Source organism: Podarcis liolepis (genome assembly GCF_965112155.1).
Source record: "Podarcis liolepis genome assembly, chromosome: 4".
In the NCBI taxonomy this organism is placed as follows: Eukaryota; Metazoa; Chordata; class Lepidosauria; order Squamata; family Lacertidae; genus Podarcis; species Podarcis liolepis.
The window spans coordinates 73,605,788-73,630,049 of NC_139558.1; the positions used below are offsets into that span (position 1 = coordinate 73,605,788).

A 24,262-nucleotide genomic window follows, 5' to 3' on the forward strand; every position below is an offset into this window, starting at 1 on the left:
ATCCTGTTCTCACAGTGACCAACCAGATAGAGGCCTACAGGAAGCTCACAAGTAGGACATAAGTGCAACAGCACTCTCCCTGTCGTGAACCCCAGCAACAGGCACCAAGAGGCATGCTACCTCTGATGTGAGAAATAACATAGGCATCATGGATTAGTAAACATTTATAGTCTTATCCTCCATAAATTTATCTATTCACCCTTTCAAAGTTATTTGCAATGAAACAGCAAATGCTGACCATAGCTATCTGACTCCTCCATCTGTTCCTCCACTACGGAAACAAGGCTGGTTTAATAGGCCCAATTACTTCCAATAGTTTTTTTTCTTTGAAATACAGGCATGAGAAACCATATCAGTCTCTTGAAAATACTTTTGGCTTCTTGATTTGGGGCACAAGCTTCCATTGCCACTATGTGACTTGAGAATTACCTGGGGTCTGAGGGAGCTGGTAGCAGTGTCCTGAAGGCACATCAGATGTGACAATGACATGAAGACATTGCAAGATGCCAGGGCTGGCCCAAGATATGCTGCTGCCTGAGGTGAAAGGCAGGATGGTTCCCTGCTCCAGCTCCACCCCAGTTCAAATACAGAGGCTGACTAGACCACCCAATCTCCAGGCAGCTTAGAGGGCACAGATTGGTTTGTATGAAGCAGAGTCCCTACCACATCTTTGCTCTCCCTTATCCCAGCATCTGCTGCCTTGCGCTGCTTAAAATTAGGGCCAGCCCTGCAAGATGCAAGGTCTTCAGCAGGAAAAGTTAGGATAATCTTCCCCCAAAAAAATTCACATTGTGTTTATGTTATTATTGCAGTACAGTGGTGCCTCGCAAGACGAAAAGAATCCGTTCTGTGATTCTCTTCATCTAGCAGTTTTTTCGTCTTGCGAAGCAAGCCCATTGACGGATTAGCGGATTAGCGCTATTAGTGGCTTATCTGCTGATCGGATTCTGCTGATTCTAAGCTTAGCGGCTTCGAAAAAGGGGGGGAGGGGAAAAAACCCAGCAGGAACTCGCAAGACTTGCGAAGCAAGCCCATAGGAAATTCGTTTTGCGAAGCACCTCCAAAACGGAAAACTCTTTCGTCTAGCGAGTTTTCCGTCTTGCGAGGCATTCATCTTGCGGGGCACCACTGTATATCTACTTAGAAGTAAAGACTCTTAAGTTCAATGAGACTCCCAGGTGTTTAGGACTGCAGCCTTAGATGTTAGCCACAGTAGCCTCCACCTGTGATTCATCTGAGGGAATTCCTTAATATTTGAAATATGTAATTATTTTCTATTTGCAGTTAAGGAAGGGGGAAAGCAAGTATAAAAATGTCACTGTTCTGTAGAAAGGTTATTAGCAGCAGGAGTGCTTGAACACATTTACCAAAGTTGTTAAGAGCTGCTCAGTATTGCAGAACAGGTGTTATAAACAGAATATTAAAACATTTCAAAGCTCTTGGCACAGTTGTAACTGTTGTAAACATCATTTGGGTAGATGGTTTGAGAAAAGGTCTGTGCAAAATCTTGGACTTCTACCATCAAAATAATTGTTACTCTAAAGATTCATTTGTTTAACCAAAGATTGGCAAGTGCTTTTTGTCACACAGTGATTTACATTACTGAGCGGAGTAATACAAATGGAAACATATCCTTATGAAATTTAAAAGCGCATCCAGAGGTTTTACAAGCCTCACCTTATGACATCCTCCACACCCCCTGTAAAGGAAAGGGAGTATTTCAGGGCAGCATTTTGCTGTGGTGCTAGGAGGAATACTTAGGGGGAATTCAGCAACTCTTCCATGCACATAAAAGCATTGTTAGCATATTCACTAGGCTATTAGCAGGGATGGGGAACCAGTGGCCCTCCAGATATTGTTGGACTCCAGCACCTATCAGCCCCAGCCTGCATGGCTGTGATCCCAGCTATATTTACTTGGAATACGTTCCCACAGATTTAAGCAGAACTGAAGTGGAAATTAAAAGTGGTCTTCAGGAGACGATGCTACAGCACCACCACTAAAAAGAGTCTCATTTCTCCCTTCTAACCTTAAAGAATTAGTAGCTATGGACATACTGTATGTCTGGAGGTTTATTCATGGCACTTGAAATATGTTTTGACCACTGTATGATAATTATTTAAGTAACCCTATATGGCACAAGTAGGTAAACAGCACCTACTATTTCTGTATGTTATACAGTACGTGCTGTTGAATTCAAAGCTGCCCCTGCAAACCCAGCATTCTGAGCTAACCATTTGCTAATTTTTGTCAAAGCCTGATTACTGATAGCTATGCTCTGGCATAGCAAAACTCCCAATTGTTTCAGCAGACTCAAGATTCCAGCCTTTCTGTGAAACCCAAAAAAGAAGTACGGGGGTGGGGGGAGAGAGAAGAAAAGAGGGACAGAGGCTTTCAAGCAGGTGTCTGAAAAGGTTTCAGTTTGACTGAGTATGAGTTGCACTGTGCTGTGGATGACTTGATGAATTCCAGTTTTCAAACACTCACTTTATGCTGGTTTCACATCAGGAAAACCTGATTCACAGCTTACCTGCAAACACCACCAATGGGATGTAAACTGGTGTGCATTAGTTAAAACCACATACATGGCACTTCTCAAGTCATTAAAGTAAGACTAGACACACATTTCTGCATGAGTCCAACCATAAAACACCTCCTGCTTTACAGTGCCGTCCTAACTTATGTCTACTCAGAAATACTGAATTCAGTGGGGCTCATTCCCAGACAAATGGGGTTAGGATTGCAGCCTATTCATCTCCTTTCCAATCTGGTAAGGAGCCAATCCTTGATGCCTGAAAGTTTTCCTTTTCAGTTTCCTTGCCTTCCCCACATCATGCCATCTCTCAGCCATTGGCGAACACTAGACATGACAAACTCCACTTGATCTATTAAGGCAACTGTTGCGTTTCTTTATACTGTTCTCCAGGAGCATGTGAAGGAAATTGCATTTTATGAATTTGTTGCATTATGAAATGTTGCATTTATGAAAGCACAGGGTGGGGGGAGGAAAGGAGCTGTCTCAAAGGGATAGTGTCAGTGGGTGGAATTAAAGAGAGAACAAGTAGGAAGAGGATCCTGTAAGGAATCCTGTATCACTTCAAGAAGCAGAGCTTATCATTCATGTTGTGAGTAGCCTCCCTTGTCTACTTCTTATTTCCTTTTCGTTTTGACCTGTTTCCTAACTGAGCAGTCAGTCAGGCACAAGGTGGCCTTAACCCTACCCTGAAGGGCAAAACACATATATTTGACATATGCACACAAATTCTAATACTGTTAAGACAAGACTTCAGGTTTTTTCTTTTTAGATGTCCTTGGACTAAAACGCTGAAGGCCATTTTGCTTTCATTTCAAAAGGCCCTGTATTGTCCCTAGTGGTTCTGTCTGTTCCTTGTTGGGAGAAATTTCAAGTGTTCCCTTCCTCAATGCTCTGTAGCTGCAGTCTTTGGCCAACGTGGGTCCTGCCCCCATGCCGGGCACCAGCGTTGCCGCCTGTCACAGTTCGCACTGGAAACAGAGAGCCAGGTAAAGCGTCTCCACCAAACAAGGTGATCCTCACGTCTGCCTCAATAGCTTTGGCCAGGCTGGATGCGTAACTGTCCAGAGACTTATGAACGTCAGCTTTTACCTGGAGAACAGAGTTCTTTGCTGCTTCTGAACAGAGAAAAGAGACAGTTTAGAAGAACATATGGAAGCCTTGCCCACAAGGAACTATTTGCAGACTCCATACACAAAGTAGTTTTTCAGTGGATCTATTAATATAGATAATTTCAGGATTCTACCATGGAATAACATAATAATTCTAAAGCTAACCAAATGGAGAGTCAAAGCAAAGCAAATGCCTGATATTTTAATAAAGACATCTATCCGTAAACTTAAACTACAGTGTATTGGCAGCAGATATTGAGGCTGCTTGCAAAAGTCATCTAAATGGGGGAAAAAATGGTTCTGAATTAAACACTGACTTCAGTAATAATAACAACAGGACAAATACTTGTATCATTGTTTTTATCCATGAGCTAACAAAACACCTGCCCATGCCTGGTCTTACCGGTAGCACAGAAATTACAGGTTATTATTTTATTCAATACCTGCAGCACCAGGTCTGTAAGTTGCCCTTGAACAATTTCCTTAACTCAGGTCCCATTTTATTTTATTGTCTTCTGTGTCTTATCCACAATCTATAGCTCCCCTATATGGGTCCCCTGTTTTTAAAGTAGTTTTTATCCTTCTTTACTGTATGTTTCACCCCTTGGCTTTTTGCATGCTATTCCTTAGCTTTCATTAGTGAAGAACAGCTGCCATGCTAAAGTATAACTTAGCAAGATGCGAACGGTTTAGTGAAACCTGATCAAGCTTAGTCACCGCCTGAAGTCACACATTCCTTACCAGCCTCCCCTGCTCCTTCACTACCTGGAGGAATTTGGAAGCTTCCACCTTGGATTAACCTCAGTTTGTCATGTCATCTAGATCTGGAACAATGGCTAATATTAAATATGGTTAGTTTTAAACCAACTGGTTTCAGTAACTAGAGTTTTGTTGGCATGTTTGAAACTAGCCATAGTTAGTGCTAACCATAGTTCATTGGTTCAGATGACACACTACACCACAGGTGAACCAAAACCTTCCAAGCTGAATATAGTCAAGTACTGTACACAGTGCTTTTCTTCTAGAAAAAATGTGTCAGTACTGTGTACTGTTGATTACCCCCAGGAAAAAAGCACTGACTGTACACCTTATGTATTGGCTGAAAGGTAAAAAGGTAAGGTAAAGGGACCCCTGACCATTAGGTCCAGTCGTGGCCGACTCTGGGGTTGTGGCACTCATCTCGCTTTATTGGCCGAGGGAGCCGCTGTACGGCTTCCGGGTCATGTGACCAGCATGATTAAGCCGCTTCTGGCAAACCAGAGCAGTGCACGGAAACACCGTTTACCTTCCCGCAGGAGCAGTACCTATTTATCTACTTGCACTTTGTGCTTTCGAACTGCTAGGTTGGCAGGAGCAGGGACCAAGCAACGGGAGCTCACCCCGTCGCAGGGATTCGAACCACCGACCTTCTGATCGGCAAGTCCTAGGCTCTGTGGTTTAACCCACAGCGCCACCCGAGTCCCTGCTGAAAGGTAAAAGTAGTAAATAAATCGTGCTTCATCCAACATCTCTTTTCTTCCACCTTATGTCTCATAGCTGTAAGCTATTTTGACAGAGATCTGTCTGGTTTTTAACACTTGAATAGTACACAGTAATATTTTAAGTGTTTTCTGTCTGCTTTGGACTAAAATACCCAGCCTCAGCACACCTTTAGTTTGTTCCACTTCATCTTCAAAAGTCACAGAACTCCTCCGTCGATGGGGATAAAGGCAATGTGGGTGATGAACTCCATCAGAACTATAGTCTTCAAGCAGCATGACATCTGTTCCTAAAACAAGACCATGGCTTGTACAGTTAATTTATGGAAGAATTACTATGATGAATACGTGCAAAAAAAATATGGGAGGAGGCATTCTGCTGGGTACAGCGGTCCCAAGCCATGGAGGGCTATATAGATCAAGACCAGCACCTTGAATTGCTAAACACTGTTACCAGCAAGTGCCACCAGTTTCTTATAATAATAGTTTCTCACATCTTGGGAAATGCAAGTGAAATTTTAAAAAAGGAAGAGTTACCTGAATCCTGAGAGCAGCTGAATCCTGTATCGCCAGTGCTGCTGCTGTGTCCTAAAGTCCTCTCACCTGCCATGAGAGCTGTGAGATGTGGAGAGAGTCCCAAATCTGCAAAAAAGACCTTCAGCATTAGCAAACTACATCCTGGAGAAGTGCAGGGAGATTTAACAAAAGCATCTTCCGAAGCTCCCACGGCTTATTATCCAGCTGTTTGACTTAGCCAACAGCTAAACTGCAGCATCTGTACTGAGAGTTAATGAAAATGCTGCTACAAGTATGTTTGCATAATCCAGAGTTAAACACCAAATGATAGGAATACCATCTCCAAAGGAGAAATCAAAGACGGGGAATTTATTCCTCTCCCTTTCAGTGGTAGTGGGATCTGAATGTTTCCCTGTCGACATGAGCAACCGATGTTTAAGTAACCTTAACTAAAACATTTGAGAGACTACTAATATTTCTTCAACATCACCTGGCAAGCATAAAAATAATAAAAAGGCAACAAGCCTTTGGGTGAGAAAGTGGTATTTAGAGAAATCATACCATAAGCCATACCACCATGCTTTATTACCTGTGATCCTATTAGAAATACTAAATAATCTGGATGTCCTTTGCCGTTGAACAAATGATTCTCTGTAGTACCGGTCTCCAAAGCACATTCCCAGCAACTCCTTGCGTACCGTTTTATTCCAGAGTCCATAAATCAAAGGGTGGCAAATAGCACTCGTAAAAGACAACCAAGTTGCCAGTGTCTCCAAAGCAGGAGAAATGCTGTCTTTCCCCCAAAGCGCCTCGGATGTAATAACCACCATATAAGGCCCCCATGTGATTACAAAAGCACCAATCACAACCAAGATAGTTATCAAAGCTTTGCATTGATTGGCAGAATAAACGACTCCTTGGAAAGCGTTCCTTCGGCTGCCTGATGAGGATGTTGAAGTGCTGGAGTTTTTCCTCCCATTCCTTTGGGTGTCTTCCTCTGCGATGACCACGCTGCCACAGTGAATCTTCCGCGCTTTAATCCTGGCCACGCGGAATATGAATCCGTAGCAAATCATCATGACTAAGAAGGGCAGCAGCGCGCACCAGATCTGCCAAAAGGCAGTGTAGCCTGCTTCTTTATGCCACGCGGCCACACACATCCATTTGAACTGGTCAAACTCTAACGAAGACCAGCCAAAGAGCGGAGGAAGGCACCCGATGAGGGAATGCAGCCAGACGTACAGAAGGGCAACAACAGCTCTGTTACCTGTAATCTTCATTGGGTAAACCATCGGGTACAGGACAGCGTAGTACCTGGGGGAAAATAAAAGGAGGATTCAGCAACCTTACAAAGCCTGCAGTAAGAAGGGGAAATGAGTCTTTTCTTTGAAAAACTTGCTCTCGGTTATTTGAAACTCGCCCCAGTAATCAACCAAAGGGGCAGCTTCTACAGATACAGCTATTGCATGGTTTGGAGCTCACACACAAAGTGATGATGCTAAAATATAAATTGTACAAATCTGTCATTGTGGTGCAGTTTTTAATTAGGTATGCTGGAGCACCAGCTGACATTTATGATGTTACATGAATGTGCACACTAAATTTAGTGCACACTAAACTGATTTTTGAATTCTGAATTCATTGTTATTTACGTTTTATACTGTATTTTATGCTGTTTTTTGTTGCATCAATTAAGTGTTTTAAATTGGTTGTTAGCCGCCCTGAGCCCGGTTTTCTGAACCAGGAAGGGCGGGGTATAAATACAAATTTATTATTATTATTTATTATTAGGTACAGGGGAGGCTGCTGTCCAACTCAAACGCTGCTTGCAGGCTTCCCACTGTAATCTGGCTGGCCGCTGAGAGAACAAGATGCTGGATTAGATGAGCCATTGGTCAACCCAACTGGATTCTTCTTATGTTCTTATCCTGTTTCCTAGAGTGGCCAGCTAGATGTCTTCTGGGAGGCCCCATAGAGGAATGGTTCTGTCTGATCACTCTTTGATGCTTGTAAGGTAAAGGTAAAGGGACCCCTGACCATTAGGTCCAGTCGTGACCAACTCTGGGGTTGAAGCACTCATCTCACTTTATTGGCCAAGGGAGCCAGCATACAGCTTCCGGGTCATGTGGCCAGCATGACTAAGCCGCTTCTGGTGAACCAGAGCAGCGCACGGAAATGCCGTTTACCTTCCCGCTGGAGCAGTACCTATTTATCTACTTGCACTTTGACGTGCTTTTGAACTGCTAGGTTGGCAGGAGCAATTGGAGCTCACCCCGTCGCGGGGATTCAAACCGCCGACCTTCTGATCGGCAAGTCCTAGGCTCTGTGGTTTAACCCACAGTGCCACCCGCACTTGTAGACTCCCCCAAAAGTATTTTCTGTCAGGACACTCTTGTCCTGTATTACTTTAAGCCAGGTCTCCTTCTCTGCACAGGTGTATTCTGGCTTGTCTTTACTGTTCACCTACATCCCATCTGTAATGAAAGCAGCTGGATAGCTCAGTTGGTTACAGCCTGGTGCTGATAAGACCAAGGTTGCAGGTTTGATCCCCATAAGGGACAGCTGCATATTCCTGCATTGCAGAGGGTTGGACTAGAATGGTCCTCAGGGTCCCTTCCGACTCTGTGATGCTATGATTCTATGACAGCATACCGGTCGATTGCAATGAGTCCGAGAGTGAGCATACTGGCCGAGCTGATCAGCATGTAGAGCAGGGCAGAGAAGTTGCACCAAACGACTCCGAAGATCCATTCCCGCCGGATGGAGCTGGTCACGACGAAAGGAAGCACCAGCACAGAGAGGAGGAAATTGGACAAGGTCAGGCTGAAAACAAACTTGTTGCTCAGCGTGAGGAGGTACGACTTCTTGTAAAGAGTGAGGACGATCACCAGGTTTCCTAAACAAATGAAAATGGTGATGACAATAATAGCAATGGACTCTGTAACTCGGCCAGCTCCGTCTTCCAGCACTGTAAGGTTCCCTGAGGCGTTCTCGTTGCTGAGAGGCGAGTTGATGCTCATTGTCGGAGCGTCCTGTGTTGGAGCAGCCAGGACATGCTGGACACCTGAAAAAGAAGAGATACTATATATATTCTCTGCCAATGCAGGTGGAGACTTACTGGCAGATTTTTCACACACAGTGTCTGTCCTATTCTCTTGAGGAATGCTGCATATATACCATATTGGCCCAAAGGTAAGTCACACTTTCCCCCAAAATTCCGACTGTGAAAAGTTAAAGTGTGGCTGATATTTGTGACCTTACGATATCGCTGCTGAAACAGCTGCCCACGAGGGCCGTCAGGGGTGCGGGACAAGGGTGCCCGTCCCAACCGTGGCTCCCAAGCTTTGCCCGAACCACCAGAAAGAAGGAGGAAGGGGGGGAAGGCCACCAGCAAAGCAGCGTGGCTCCCCCACCAGGAAGCAGCCCAGGAGCGCAAGGGAATGGTGTGCAGCCCACCTGCCACTCCCAAGCCTCCCCTGAGCTGTGGTAAGGAAGGGGGAAGGCCACCAGCAAAGCAGTCACTGTATTAGGCAGCGGACGACCGTATGGGCTTCAGTGGTGAGAGTGTGCTTGTTTGGGACGGGTGCTTTTTGACCCCCCCTTTTGATTCCCCCCCACCCTCCCTGGGCAAGCCTCGTGCGTGTTCCTCGTTGTGTGATTGTGCTTCATTGGGTGGGTGCCTTTCGGAATCCCCCTCCCCCTCCAATTTTAAGGGTGCGGCTTATATTCGGGTATTGTCTATTTTCCTTTCCCCCCAACAATTTTAAAGGTGTGGCTTATATTTGAGTGCTGCTTATATTCGGGCCAATACAGTAGGTAGTGGGGGATGTCTCAATTGGGAGGCACAACTCAGTGTAAACAAACAGCCACATTGCCCTGAGGTGAAGGAGAAGAGGCAGAAACAGCTTGATGAGCTGCCACCACCCAGTTCCAAGGGGTGTAACTGCCCTCCTGCAATTGAGAAAAGCTTCTTCAAGATTAGCCTCTTCTGTTTTATTATAAAGTTTTATTGATCATTATTGTTTTAATAATCTCCTGAAAAGTGGCACCCATCACCATTTGGATCCAGAGTAAATTCGTTGAGCACACTTCACATTGAAATTTATGGGACTTCAATTCTAACCCTACTTACCTGGGAGTAAGCTCCATTGAATGCAACGGCACTTACTTCCGAGCAGACATGGTTAGGCTTGCACTGTTAGCCTCCAATGTTTTTTCAGTATTTCCCTGACATTTCAAGAATTTCAACCAGCTATAGTAGCAGTAGCAAAATTGAGGCGGCAATGAGTTAAGAGTTCATTGTATGGGTAACAGATCTGTCTCACAGTGACTATTGTGTATCTAATTGCTTGGTACACAGATAATTCTCTATTTCCCTTTACACCAATTAAATCTGTCCTTTGAGTAATAACAATAATCAACAACAGGGTTAAGTACATAACATTTATTGCATTTGTTAAGTCGTGGGTTGACATAGCAGCCGGCACAGCGATTTCTTCAAGTAGCTCTTTATTCTGGTAAGCTGGAATAGAACTGACTGCGAACAGCTCAGCCGGCCTGTATTTATAGGCAGCCGGCTGTCAACATTGTAACCACAACAGCCCAGAGTTCCCGCCTAAAATAACTGCCGCGGACCTGAGTGAAAACTATCTACAGACCTGAGTGAAAACTATATACAGTATCCCCCTGTTGGCCCAGGGTGAAACTACACTACATAACACCCCTCCCCACCGAGATAAGGCGTTAGTTACAATCGTAATGGTTTCCTTATATACAGCACTACGCGTAATGGTTCCATTAAGCACAAAAGCATATCGGTTACATTTCCCATACTTAGACCAACAGTGATACCTGTCCAACAACATAGTCCTTTAAATAAGTTGGGCGCTTGGAAACTCTGCCAGACCGCCGGGGACTGGTAGCCAAGTCCGGAGGGCCACACAGTTCTCGCTGAGGCTGTGGTGCGACCCTAGGTGGCGTTGGAACCAACTCCCCTGGATCCGCTGCTGTGGGTGGAGCCTCCGCAAGTGGAGTGGTCTGAGTCTGTTCTGAAACGGCTTGGTTCGGCTCCACGCTGGCAGTTTGCGAGAGAGGTGTAGGTGGGGCCTCGCCATCTGTACGTGTCTCTTCTGGAGCCGCAAGCGCAGTTGGGGGCACCTCGGTAGTGTCCAAGTCCCCAACCCTGCGCCTAAGCTGGTCTATGTGCCGTCGCCACAAGCGTCCGTCTTCGAGTGCCACCTGGTACGAGCGAGGTCCAGTGTGCTGGTCCCGGGGGTAAGGTACCTTGGGTGTAGCAGAGTCCACACGAAGAGGAGCAAGGTCCGAGGCAGAGAGCCGGGCGGGGAACAGGAACGCTGGAACAGGAGGCTGTGCAGGGAACAGGAACACCGGATGGACGGGAACAGGAGGCCGAGCAGGGAACAGGAGTACCGGATAGTCAGGAACTGGAGGCCGAGCAGGGATCAGGAACACAGGAAGGTCCGAAGCCAACAACGACGTTGCTCCCGCAACCTGGGGCCGGGCTGACTGGGCTTTTATCCTCTTCTAAGGCCAGGGGCGGTCCTGGCCCCCAGGAGCCCCGCCTCCTCTGGCCTTAAGGCGAGCACTCCTCCTGGGGGCAACCAGTTCCCTTCGCCTCTCTGCTCTAAGCCTCTGCAGATCAGGAGAGGCCGAAGGGTTACTGGGCCCTGGAGGAGGCTCACCTGTGGCCACTGAGTCGTCAAGCCTCTCTGGGGCCAGAAGGGCTTCACCTGGGGCCAGCTCCTGATGCACTGCCACAGGTGCAGGCTCTTCAGCATCTAGGCCTTGCCCCAGTTCAGCCGGCCCTGGAGGCGGGGACTCCTGTGCAGGCTGGGATTCCTCTGTTTCATCCTCCGAATCGGAGTCCCAGGCCATCACACCATCCCCCCTCCCAGGCCCCCCCCTCAACCGAGGGTCCGGACCCGGCTTGCCGGGGTACGTCGTATGGAACTCTCGGAGGCAGGCAGGTGCGTGGACGTTGGCCGCCGGTTCCCAGGAACGGTCCTCCGGTCCATACCCCTTCCAGTCAATGAGATACTGCAGCTTTCCCCTGCGGTATCGGGAGTCCAGGATGCGTTCCACCTCGTACTCAGGCTCTCCCCGAACCAACACTGGCTGCGGTCGGGGACGGTTCGGGTGGAACTCGTCGGGTGGGGCCACCGGACTCAAAAGGGACCTGTGGAAGACCGGGTGAACCTTCAGGGTTGCGGGCAACCGGAGACGAAATGCCACAGGAGAGACTTGGTCTACGATAGGGAACGGGCCGGTGAAGCGGGCGTCCAACTTCCGCGAAGGTCGAGAGGGGTGGAGGTGGCGAGTGGAGAGCCAAACCAGGTCACCGACGCGAAGTTCCGGCCCCACCTGGCGGTGGCGGTCGGCCTGGGCTTTGTACGCTTCCTTGGCCTGGTGCAGTTGCTCCACCAAAAGCTTTTGCTGGGACTGGAGCTCTTGAAGCCACTCTGTCACCGCCGGGACCGCGGATGTCGGCAGCACCTCTGGAAACAGCCGTGGATGATAACCATAACTGGCCTGGAACGGGGTCTGCTGGGTGGACGCATTCACCGCGTTATTGTAGGCGAACTCCGCCAATGCCAGGTGGTCGACCCAGTCATCCTGCTGGTAGCTGCAGTAACACCGGAGGTACTGCTCCAGCACCGCGTTCGCCCGTTCCGTCTGGCCATCAGTCTGTGGGTGGTAGGCTGACGAGAGGCAGACCTCCGTCCCGAGGGTCTGGTGTAGTGCTCGCCAGAACCGGGATGTGAACTGAACGCCCCGGTCGGACACCACGCGCTCAGGTAGGCCATGCAGGCGGAAGACATGCTGAAGGTACAGCTGAGCAGTTTCCTTGGCTGTGGGTACAGATGGACAGGGAGCGCAGTGCACCATCTTGGTGAAATGGTCGGAGAAAACCAGAAGGCAGGTACAGCCACGAGACGAGGGTAAGTCCACTACAAAGTCCAACGAAACCGTGTGCCAAGGGCGCGGTGGAACTGGCAATGGCTGAAGTAGGCCGGGGGGTCGCCCGGTAGGTCCCTTGGCGCGCCGGCAGACATCACAACCAGCAACGTAGCGAGCCACGTCAGCCTTCAGGCGGGGCCACCAAAACTCCCGACTGACCAGGTGGGTGGTCCGATACCGTCCAAAGTGCCCCGCTGCTGGGGCATCATGGGCCATCCGGAGAACCTCCAGCCGTAGTGGCCCTGGCGGGATGTACAGACGACCGTGGTGCAGCAGAAGGCCCTGATGCAGGACCAGCCCCGGATACTGTGGGCTGGACCCTTCAGCCAGCTCCCGGAGTCGTTCCTGGGCCCAAGCGTCGACCCGCTGCTGTTCCCGCACCCGAACCTGCAGTGGCTGCGCCTCCTGGGTGGCCAGGAATGCAGCCGGAGGTAGGATTGTGGTGGGTTCTGCTTGCTGTACCGTGTCTGTGTTGTCTTCAGGCTTCCGGGACAGGGCATCCGCCTTCTGATTCTGAGAGCTAGGGATGTAGCGGATCCGGAACTGGAACCGGGAAAAGAACAACGCCCACCGGATCTGTCTTTGGTTCAGCTTGCGGGTGGTCTGGAGGTACTCCAGGTTCCGGTGGTCGGTTCTCACCTCCACCGGATGTCGTGCCCCCTCAAGATGGTGGCGCCAGACCTCAAAGGCTACCTTGATGGCCAGTAGTTCCCGCTCCCACACAGTATAGTTACGCTCCGCTGGTAGGAGCTGGCGGGAATAGAAGGCACAGGGTAAGAGTGGCGCTTCAGGACCAATCTGTTGAGACAAGACGGCACCGAGAGCCGTACTGGAAGCGTCGGTCTCCACCACAAAGGGTCGAGTGGGGTCAGGATGTTGTAAGATTGGTGCCCTCTGGAAACAGGCCTTCAACCCCTGAAACGCCTCCTCTGCCTCCTTGTCCCAGGAAAACGGCGTCTTTGGGCGCAGTAGCCGGGTCAACGGGGTGGTGCGATGAGCATAATCAGCGATGAAGGTCCGGTAGTAATTGGCGAACCCCAGGAAACGCTGTAGGTCCTTGCGGTTCCGGGGTGCCGCCCATTCTTGCACCGCTGTCACCTTCCCCGGGTCCATTTGCACCCCATCTGGAGAGAGCCGGTGACCAAGGAAGTCCACAGTCCGCTGATGGAACTCGCACTTGCTGAGCTTTGCGTACAAACGGTGCTCACGCAAGCGCTGCAGCACGGTCCGGACATGTCCCTCATGGCGAGCCGGGTCACGGGAGTAAATCAGTATGTCATCCAAATACACCACCACGTACTTGTCTAACAAGTCCTGAAACACGTGGTTGATGTAGCGTTGAAACACAGCAGGCGCGTTGCACAAACCGAAAGGCATAACCAAATATTCGAACTGCCCGTACCGGGTCCCAAACGCTGTCTTCCACTCATCCCCGGCTCGGATCCGAATCAAGTTGTAGGCCCCCCGGAGGTCCAGCTTGGTGAACACCTGTGCCCCTTGTACCCGCTCCAGCAGCTCCGAGATAAGGGGCAAGGGATACCGGTCTGGGACGGTAATTTTGTTCAGGGCTCGGTAATCATGGCAAGGGCGGAGTTCCCCACATTTCTTCTTAACGAAAAGCACTGGTGCCGCGGTAGGCGAGGTGGAAGGCCTAATGAACCCACGCTCCAGGTTCTTGCGCAAGAAGTCCTGCAAAGCCTCGCGCTCTGGCTCTGTTAGGGAATATAAACGACTCACTGGTAAAGGCGCTCCGGGTTGGAGGTCTATGCCGCAGTCAAAAGGCCGATGCGGCGGCAGCTGGTCTGCCCCCCGTTCCTCGAACACGTCCTGGTAGTCCTGGTACACGGCTGGGAGCGTGGGTGCTGCCTCCTCTGAGGGCGCGGCCGCCAGCGTTCCGGATTGAGCATGGGAACATGGGTCTGGGAAGTGCACGGTCCGTTTGACCCAGTCAATCTGAACGTTGTGGGCTTCCAGCCAGTCCATCCCGAGCACCAGGGGGAAGCGGGGCATAGAGGCAATGTCCAAAGTTCGCAACTCCCGGTGCTGCTGGAGACACAGGACCAGGGGCTGGGTCTCCTGAGTAACGGCACCTGAACGCAGAAGTCGTCCGTCAATCGCTTCCACCTGGACCGGTACTGGCTTGTTCCGAAGTGGCACCTGATGATGGGCGGCAAAAGCAGCGTCCATATAGGAGCGGGTTGCCCCTGAATCTACCAAAGCATGGGTGAGGATCCAGGGCCCACCTGGAGGGTATAAACGTACCGAAACCATAAGATGTTGCAAGTCCATTGGTGCGGGCCCATTCTGTACGGTTTGGGACCCCCGGTAGCTAGGGCCATCAGCTACTGGGGTTGGCGGTTTCCCTGCGGCTGGCGTTTCTCAGGGCAGGACCGAGCGAAGTGTCCACTTCCGCCACAGTAAAGACAGAGATTTCCCTCCCGACGCCGCGCCTTCTCTGCGGGGGAAAGGCGTGGCCGCACTGCCCCGAGCTGCATAGGCTCCTCCGTTAAATCAGTTGTGACCGTGGGGCTGCCGGAAAAAGCTGGTGCCGTGAACTGGAAGTGTCGGCGACCCCGGGCCTGACGACGATCCTCCAACCGGTCGTCTATTTGTAGACTCCGTTGAATGAGAGTGTCCAGCGTGGTGGGGCGTTCCATTGTGGCCAACTGGTCCAGTACCTCGTCCGAAAGCCCTTCGAGATACTGGTCCCGCAGTGCCGAGTCATTCCAGGTCAAGTCCTGTGCCAACAGCCGAAACTCCGTGGTATATGTGGCCACCGTGGACTTGCCCTGTTTCAAATGCCGAATCGCCCGGTTGGCTTGACTCTCTTTCTGGGGGTTGCCGAACGCGGCCTCCAAACGATTGCAAAACCCCGTATAGTCTGCCAGCAAGGGGGAGTCTTGCCTGAGTAGCGGCAACGCCCACTTGGCCGCCTGGTCCTTTAACAAACTAATCAAAAAGTGCACCTTGGTGCGGTCGTCAGGAAAGTTCCGGGCTCGCCCCTGAATATACAGCTTGGCCTGGGCCAGGAACATGGGAAAGCTGGCCGGGGCTCCATCAAATTTCTCAGGCAAAGCCACTGGGTACTTGCCCGGAGCCGGGGCGTCGGCCCCAGGAGCCGGTAGGGCTTCCAAGCGTTGCTGAAGTGCCACAACCGCGTCGCTGAGCTGCTGCACGGTGTGAGTCAAGGCCTGGTTCTCCTGGGCCAAAGCCACCAGTGCAGCCGCCTGTTCAGCCATGGCCTCTGGCTCTTCCCGAACGCACCCCTACGAAGGGGGAGTGCGGGTGTGGCGGGAGCAAACTGTGCTGGTCCCGGGGGTAAGGTACCTTGGGTGTAGCAGAGTCCACACGAAGAGGAGCAAGGTCCGAGGCAGAGAGCCGGGCGGGGAACAGGAACGCTGGAACAGGAGGCTGTGCAGGGAACAGGAACACCGGATGGACGGGAACAGGAGGCCGAGCAGGGAACAGGAGTACCGGATAGTCAGGAACTGGAGGCCGAGCAGGGATCAGGAACACAGGAAGGTCCGAAGCCAACAACGACGTTGCTCCCGCAACCTGGGGCCGGGCTGACTGGGCTTTTATCCTCTTCTAAGGCCAGGGGCGGTCCTGGCCCCCAGGAGCCCCGCCTCCTCTGGCCTTAAGGCGAGCACTCCTCCTGGGGGCAACCAGTTCCCTTCGCCTCTCTGCTCTAAGCCTCTGCAGATCAGGAGAGGCCGAAGGGTTACTGGGCCCTGGAGGAGGCTCACCTGTGGCCACTGAGTCGTCAAGCCTCTCTGGGGCCAGAAGGGCTTCACCTGGGGCCAGCTCCTGATGCACTGCCACAGGTGCAGGCTCTTCAGCATCTAGGCCTTGCCCCAGTTCAGCCGGCCCTGGAGGCGGGGACTCCTGTGCAGGCTGGGATTCCTCTGTTTCATCCTCCGAATCGGAATCCCAGGCCATCACATCCAGTGACTCCCACTACTGTGGCTGGCACCCAAGGGATGTCCCCCACATAGTTCCGGGCAAAGACCTGGTTTCCTGGGACAAATGACCGTGGTGCGTTGGCACAGCCTGGGGGTTCAGCCACGGCAAAGTCTGGGTGTAGCCGGTCGAGCGGTGACCTGAGGCGGCGGCCCATAAGCAGTTCAGCAGGACTCCTCCCTGTGGCCGCATGAGGGGTGATGTGTTGCACGAACAAGTATTCGGTGACCCGCTCATGCCAGTCTCCCCGGTCCAGGCGCGCCAGTGCCTCTTTTGTCGAGCGCACCATTCTTTCCGCTTGCCCGTTGCTGGATGGATGAAAGGGTGCCGTTAGGGCATGGCGGATGCCCAGTCCCAAAAGATACCGCTCAAACGTGCCTGACGTGAACTGCGGTCCGTTGTCAGAGACAAGGACATCAGGACACCCATGCGTTGCAAACAGGCCTCGCAGCACCCGGATGACAGCTTCGGTAGTGGTGGAGGGCATCAGGGCGACCTCCAGCCATTTGGAATAGGCGTCCACCACTACCATAAAGGTCCGGCCGTGAAAGGGGCCAGCCAGATCGATATGCACCCTCGACCAGGGTGTCTTTGGCGTCTCCCAGGTGTGTCCCTTAGCTGCCGGTGGTGCAGGCCTCGACTCCTGGCACGCTTGACAGGCGGACACCCAGGCAGTGATGGCATCGTCCATATTAGGCCACCAGACGTAACACCGAGCCAATGCCTTCATTTTGACAATTCCCGGGTGGCCAACGTGCAGAGCCTCCAGGACGCGCTGACGGAGTCCCTGGGGAATCACGACGCGGTCTCCCCAGAGCAGGCAGCCACGATGAGCTGAGAGTTCATGTTGTCTGGTTGCGAAGGGCTGGAACTCCGATGCAAAAGGCCCTTGTGGCCACCCCCTCCACACCCAGTTGAGCACCCGGCTGATGGTGCGATCCTGGGCAGATGCGGAGGCCACAGTGGCAGCCGATACAGGCGCTGCCGGAAGATCCTCAATCAGAAGGAGCGATGAAGCTGGAGCCGGGTCTTCCACAAATGCTGGAAGAGGGCAACGGCTGAGGGCGTCGGCATGGCCCATCGATTTCCCCGGGCGATGGATGAGCCGGTAGTGGTAGGCAGCCAGGAAAACAGTCCATCGCAGCATGCGTGGTGAGAGGACCGGTGGAGTTGGACGATCACCGGCGAGGAGGACCAGGAGTGGCTTGTGGTCAGTGATGAGGTCAAAAGTCCTGCCATAGAGGTATTCATGGAACCTCTTCACTCCAGCCACAAGTGCCAATGCCTCCTTGTCGAGCTGGCTGTAATTCCGTTCCGTCGGAGATAGTGTCCTGGAAAAGTAGGCGAGCGGTGCTTCTCTTCCATCTGGAAAACGGTGACTAAGGACAGCACCGATGCCAAAAGGTGAGGCGTCGCAGGCAAGGACCAGCGGCCTGGATTCACTGTACTGTACCAGCACACTGTCTGAAGAAAGGAGAGCCTTGACCGCGTTGAAGGCCACCGTCTCCCGATGACCCCAGGCCCAAGGCGTCTTAGTGCTAAGGAGTCGGTGAAGAGGCTCAGCCACTGTGGCTTTGTGGGGCAGGAACATGTTATAAAAGTTCAGCAGCCCCAGGAATGCCTGCAACTCCGTTTTGTTCTTTGGGGTGGGGGCCTGCTGGATAGCGCGGATCTTGGATGTGGTTGGATGAAGACCGGAGGCATCGATAAGATAGCCCAGGAACTCTACCTGTGGAACGGCGATCTGGCACTTCTCCCTCTTTACCTTGAGCCCGGCCTCCTGGAACCTGGTCAGCACGGCACGGAGGCGCTCGAACAGCTGCTGGTGTGAGTCTGCAGACACCAAGACGTCATCAAAATATGGTACCACGCCCGGAAGCCCTTGCAGGAGACGCTCCATAAGGCTTTGGAAGATGCCAGGAGCCACACTCACCCCGAACTGCAACCGGCGGCAACGGAATGCCCCCCGGTGGGTGACGATCGTCTGGGCTTCAGCAGTGGCATCATCGACTGGCAGTTGTTGATAGGCTTGGGCAAGGTCCAGCTTAGCGAAGACCTTACCCTCACCCAGGGAATGCAGCAGGTGTTGGACAACAGGAACCGGATAAGCGTGCTGCTGAAGTGCCTTGTTGATCGTGCACTTGTAGTCAGCGCAGATTCTCACCGACCCATCTGGCTTGACAGGCGTGACGATGGGGGTTTCCCACTTTGCGTGGTCAACCGGCTCCAAAACTCCTTGGGCGATCAGTTTGTCCAGTTGTTCGTCCACCTTAGCCTTGAGAGCAAAGGGAACCCGGCGTGGCTTTAGCTTGATGGGGGCGACTTGTGGATCAAGGCTAAAGGAGATGGGCGTACCTGTATATTGGCCCAAGGTGCCGTCAAAAACCTCGGCAAAGTCTTTGACCAGACCCTCAGTCTCTGCGTTAGAGATGCAGTTGATGCCGGTGACTTCCAGGCCGAGGGCATCGAACCAGTCTAGCCCTAGGAGGCTTGGCCGCTGACCTTCGACCACCACCAACCGGAGCAGGCCCGAAAAATCCTTGAAGGCGATCCGGAACCGGCCAACGCCTACCACGGGAATGTCGTTTCCCTGGTAGTCTCTCAGGTGTACGCGGTGAGAGTCGAGTTGCCTTTTGGACACTCTGGGTACCAGTCTTTTGATGGTGCTCCATGACACGATGGACAGGGCAGACCCGGTGTCGATCTCCATGTCACATGGAGCTCCTTCAATGAGCACCGTGACGTTCAGCTTGCGTCGCGTAGGCGAGTCGGTTTGGCCAATCGTGGTTCCAGACGGGCAGCGGCAGTTGGTGAGAGCGAAACAACTTTCCTTGGCAGACTGGAGTGAAGACTTGGACTTGCGAGTCGATGAAGGGGGGGTGTCAGACGGAGCCGATCGGCAGACCTTAGCGATGTGGCCCCTTCTGGAACACTTCCTACAGATGGCGTCTCTGAATCGACACTTGGCACGGGAATGGTTGCCTCCGCAGCCAGCACATTCCGGTTGGCCCTTGGACTTCTGTTGGAACTTCCTGCGCTCCCGCTTTGTCTGGTGCACGTCATCGTCTTCACTGGAGGATGCCTCCTCACTGCTGGCCTCTTCATGATGCACCGGAACTGGCTCCCTAGCAAGACGCGGGCTGCTGGACTTGCGGATCTCCTGGGCGGAGCGTTCAGCAGCTTCTGAGGCCACAGCCTCCTCAATGGCTTTCTGTAGCGTGAGGTCTGGCTTGGCTAGGAGACGCCGTTGCAGATGGATGTCCCGGACCCCGCAGACGATTCGATCCATCAGGGCATCGTCTAAGTCTCGGAACTCACAGTGCATTGCAGCCTGTCGCAGGGCGGTGGTGTAGTTGTTGATTGACTCCCCCTCTGCCTGGTTCCGGTGGTAGAACGCATGGCGGGCAGCAATCTTGGACGGCTTTGGTGCGTAGTGGTTGCGGAGCTTCTCTTGGATCGTGTCCCATGGTGTTGCCTGGACTGCTTCAGGCGCAACCAACGCTCGGGCCGTCTCAAACACCTCAGGCCCACAGAGGCTGAGGAATAGGCCCCGCTTCCGATCCTTTGATACTGCTGTCAGCTCGTTGGCTTGGAGGTAGCAGTCGAACCGAGCGGGGTAGGAGTCCCATGATTCAGAGGCTGGCGCAAACGGCGGTAGAGGCACAAGTGAAGCCATGATTCCGATGCCGGCGTGAAGGGCGATGGATGGAACACAGTGCTCTAGCCAGAACAGTCAGCTCTGAATTGGTTCTGCCCAGTGATTTCGCTCAGTGATTTCGCTCTGTGATTCAGCTCAGTTCAGAGGCTGGCCGCATCTGGCTGTGCTCTGATGTCCATCTATCCCATCCTCGTTGCCAGTGTTAAGTCGTGGGTTGACATAGCAGCCGGCACAGCGATTTCTTCAAGTAGCTCTTTATTCTGGTAAGCTGGAATAGAACTGACTGCGAACAGCTCAGCCGGCCTGTATTTATAGGCAGCCGGCTGTCAACATTGTAACCACAACAGCCCAGAGTTCCCGCCTAAAATAACTGCCGCGGACCTGAGTGAAAACTATCTACAGACCTGAGTGAAAACTATATACAGTATCCCCCTGTTGGCCCAGGGTGAAACTACACTACATAACACCATTCCACACAAGTAGATAGCTAGTGATAGGAATATCTCCCTGTTCTAGCTTTTAAATGGAAGCAGGGATTTCTGCCCACAATCTGCAGTACCTTTCTCTGTTGAATGAGCAATAGTGTGCTCAAGAATTCCGAAAGATTTTACACATGTAGGGCAGTAGCAATTCTTACTCATCAGGAGACTCAAAGCATTTTCATACATTTAGAAAGGACCAGCCTACTCCCTCCATTGGTTACCACTGGTACCCTGAGCAAGCTGCCCAAAGGTCTGTCACTCAGAGGTATGATTCTAGTCAAATGCAAGCACTTTCTAAGATCCGGTGACATCAACTGGGGGAAATTAATCACTTGCTTAATTCTCACATTGAAATCAATGGGATTTTAAGTGCTCAACATTAGTTTTGCATGTACACTACAGCAGTTTTTCATGCAGGGACACAAATGCAACCTTTGCCCTTTTGATCTGGATCTATTAATTAATGCAGAACATGTAATACCACAGTTCAAAAAGGGGCCTACTAATACAGATCAGAAATCCTACACTGTATATCAGCTCTTTTCATCCACAAAAAACCAGAACAATTGGTTCCCTCTTTCTTGTGGTGCAGTCCTGTTCGTGTGCAGAAATGTAATACAGTACTATAAAACGGGTAACTAGCTGATGTGGTGCTCTCCAGATGTTGTAGCCAATGGTCAGGGACGATGGGAGTTGTAGTCCGGAACAGCTGGAGGGCACCACATTGGCTGCCCTTGCTATGAACCATATAGGCAAGACCAGTCATGTGAGCCTTATCTTCAAATATCTAAAAGGCTGTCTGTCACATGGAAGATGGAGCAAGCTTGTTTTCTCCTGCTCTGGAGGGCAGGACCTGAACCAATGGATTCAAGTTACAAGAAAAGAGATTCTGAGTAACCATCAGGAATAACTTTCTGAAAGTAAGAACTGTTGGGCAGTGGAACAGACTCCCATGGGACGTGGTGAACTCTCCTTCTTTGGAGGTTTTAAAGCAGAGGTTGGATGGCCATCTGCCATGGATGATCAAGTTGTGATTCCTACATTGCAGGAGGTTGATGCTCCTCAGAGCCCCGCCCAACTCTACCAGTCTAGGATTCTTTCCCCAAGTGCATTGCTTCATTCACACGTTTGCTAGCTACACGGGGTTCCACCACGAGGCAGCAACTCGCTTCTCGCACAATTGTGTGTGTGTGAATCAATGGAAGCCGTCTGTGATCTTAAGCAGGCCTAGAGTTGCATGCATCAAACGACGGATTCGGGCAACGAAGCTTCCCCATCTCATTCGCTTTTGGGTGTGAGATCTGGGGATCCCTCGTCACCCGTCGAAAGCAACCCAAACGCAGAGGAGGCCGTCGGTTCCGAGTCCCCCACTCCCTGGATGCTCTCGACACGCCACCCTGAGAAGTGGACGAAGCCCTCCGCTTCTTCCCAGCCGTCTTTCCGCCTTGTATTGCCCCAGTCCCCGGAGCTGCCCGCACTCAGCCGGGCTTTTTTCATTTTTGCTCCGTGCAACCGTCTTTGGAGCCCAGCCCTTTTTCTCTGGAGCTGCCACCCGTGGAGGCGTGGAAGGGGCCGTGGCGGCGGGGCTCTTCGCGCGCCTCCCTCCCTCGCCCGCCTTGCCAGCCGCGGGGAGAGACAAAGCCGGTTCTGTTCCGCATCCGCGGAGGCCCCGCCAGTTCGGGGGCCGCCCAGAGCCCGCCCGGGGGCCCGAGGGTCCCTCTCCGAAGAGGCGGCCAGCCGGGACCTCGGTCTCGTACACAATGGCCCCTCCATTGCGCGCGCGCGCTCTCGCCCTTGCGCGCACCTTCCCTTCATCCCGGGCTGGGGCGCGGGGAAGAGAGACCCACTCACCGTCAGACCCGGCCGATCTCCTCCTGCTCGACCGTCCAGGGCCAGCGGAGTCAGGTTACCGCGCCCAGGACCCCCCACAGCCGCCGCCGCCAGACTCCCAGAAAATGCGCCCGACCCCCTTTCCTCCCCGTCCATCCTCCCAGCTAGTCTTCCCCATCCCGCCAGTCCCCGTTTCGCTCCTCCCATTCCCCCACCCGCTCCTCCCCTCCTTTGTCCTTCCCCAGTTTGCTGCCCCTCTTTTCGTATCGCCTCTTGATCTTTCGCGCTCGCGAGGGGAAAGAGAGCCACGGCTCCGCGCTTGCCTGCGAGTCAGCGCCGTGCAACGTGAGGAAACGACGCCGAGGCTCGCCCTGGGCAAAAGTGCTGCCTTGCCTTTTAGAGACCAGTCGGTTTACTCGAAAACCAGCAGCTGGGAGATGTTCCTAAGCAGTACTCTGGTTCACCGCCAGTATTAAACAGTTTATATTATATAGCTGTTCTCCCCTCCACCCTCAGGATTCCTGTCTTTCACACTCCATAAACTTTCTCTCTCCCCTCCATTTTGCTGTGCACCAGACTCAAAACTCAACACGGAGAGAGATAGGAAGAGAAAGGAGTATTTGTGGGAAAGGGATGGAATCCACAGTATTTTAGGGCAAGATCAGAACAGCACACAAAGCTAACTGCAAAAAGGGCTTTCCTTCAATGACACAAAGCACCTTCAATTAAGTTACAGAATTCAGCAGGTTTTCCAACAGTTTGCGTCCTAGTCCATCAAACTAAAGCAGAGTTAAGGAACCTGCTTAATTTCATGCAGCCCTTGGAGTAATTTCAGAATGTTGGTGGCAAAGAGGAAAGGAGAAGCCGGTGGAAGAAAAGAAGTTGTTCCACCCAGTTTTGGTTCCAGGCCTGCCCACCTCTGGAAGATGACTCCTGAGGGATTCAAGTTGCCCACGCCTGGGCTAAATTCATCTGACTGATCCAAAATGAATTAAGCTGAGAGCCAGTGTGGAGTAGTGGCAACACTGGCTTCCTCCAAAGAATCCTGGGAACTGTAATTTACTCTTCACAATTCCCAGTGCCATTAACAAACTACAGTTCCCAGGATACTTTACGGGAAGCCATGACAGCAGTGTAAATATGCTTTAAATGTCTGGTATGGATATGTCTGGTATGGATGTGTCTGGCTAGGATTGGAAAGATCTGGAAGCAAAGCTCAGCTCGGGCATGAAGCTCACTGGGCAAAATCTCTTCCTTTACCTATTTCACAAAGCTTTTTAGAGAGAGAAACTTTATTAATTTTTAAAATAAAGACAAAATAAAAACAACATCAAAGTTCTATATCAGCAAGGGGAGAATAAGGAAAACTACAATGGATAAGAGAAAGGTAAAACAATTCCCTACATTAATGCATGCGATGCATCTTTTATAATCACAATACAAGGGATTGAGAAATCACTTAATCCTATTCTTCTAGAACATAGTCTCTCTACAAACTTAATTGAACCATTATCTATGTTCCATCTCTGTTGTATTGATGTATATATATAAAAAATTGACCAAATAGCATAAAAATGATCCGATTTAGATTCTCCCCTAGTTACCGTACTTTTCTTTGATATGTAAGATGCTCAGAGAGAGCTATATCCCGGACTATACCAAACCAATAATCAATGGAGAGAGATGAACAAGTTTTCCATTTGCTGGCCATTGAC

General features: G+C 51.6%; 1 protein-coding gene across 2 annotated transcripts; it reads right to left on the bottom strand.

Moving 5' to 3' along the window:
• Positions 1 to 3,096: 3,096 nt before the first annotated feature.
• On the bottom strand, positions 3,097 to 22,728 carry GPR161 (G protein-coupled receptor 161). Of its 2 annotated transcripts, none has more exons than XM_083500789.1 (6): positions 22,569 to 22,728; positions 8,292 to 8,703; positions 6,229 to 6,953; positions 5,661 to 5,765; positions 5,294 to 5,413; positions 3,097 to 3,651 (listed from the first exon to the last, which is right to left on the bottom strand). In XM_083500789.1, exons 2-6 carry the CDS (start codon positions 8,657 to 8,659, stop codon positions 3,404 to 3,406), a joined length of 1,566 nt encoding a protein of 521 aa, XP_083356915.1. In that variant the 5' UTR covers positions 8,660 to 8,703; positions 22,569 to 22,728; the 3' UTR covers positions 3,097 to 3,403. The 2 variants fall into 2 exon arrangements, with proteins under 2 accessions (XP_083356915.1, XP_083356916.1); XM_083500790.1 differs by having other exon boundaries at positions 6,907 to 6,953; positions 22,569 to 22,695.
• Positions 22,729 to 24,262: the final 1,534 nt, after the last annotated feature.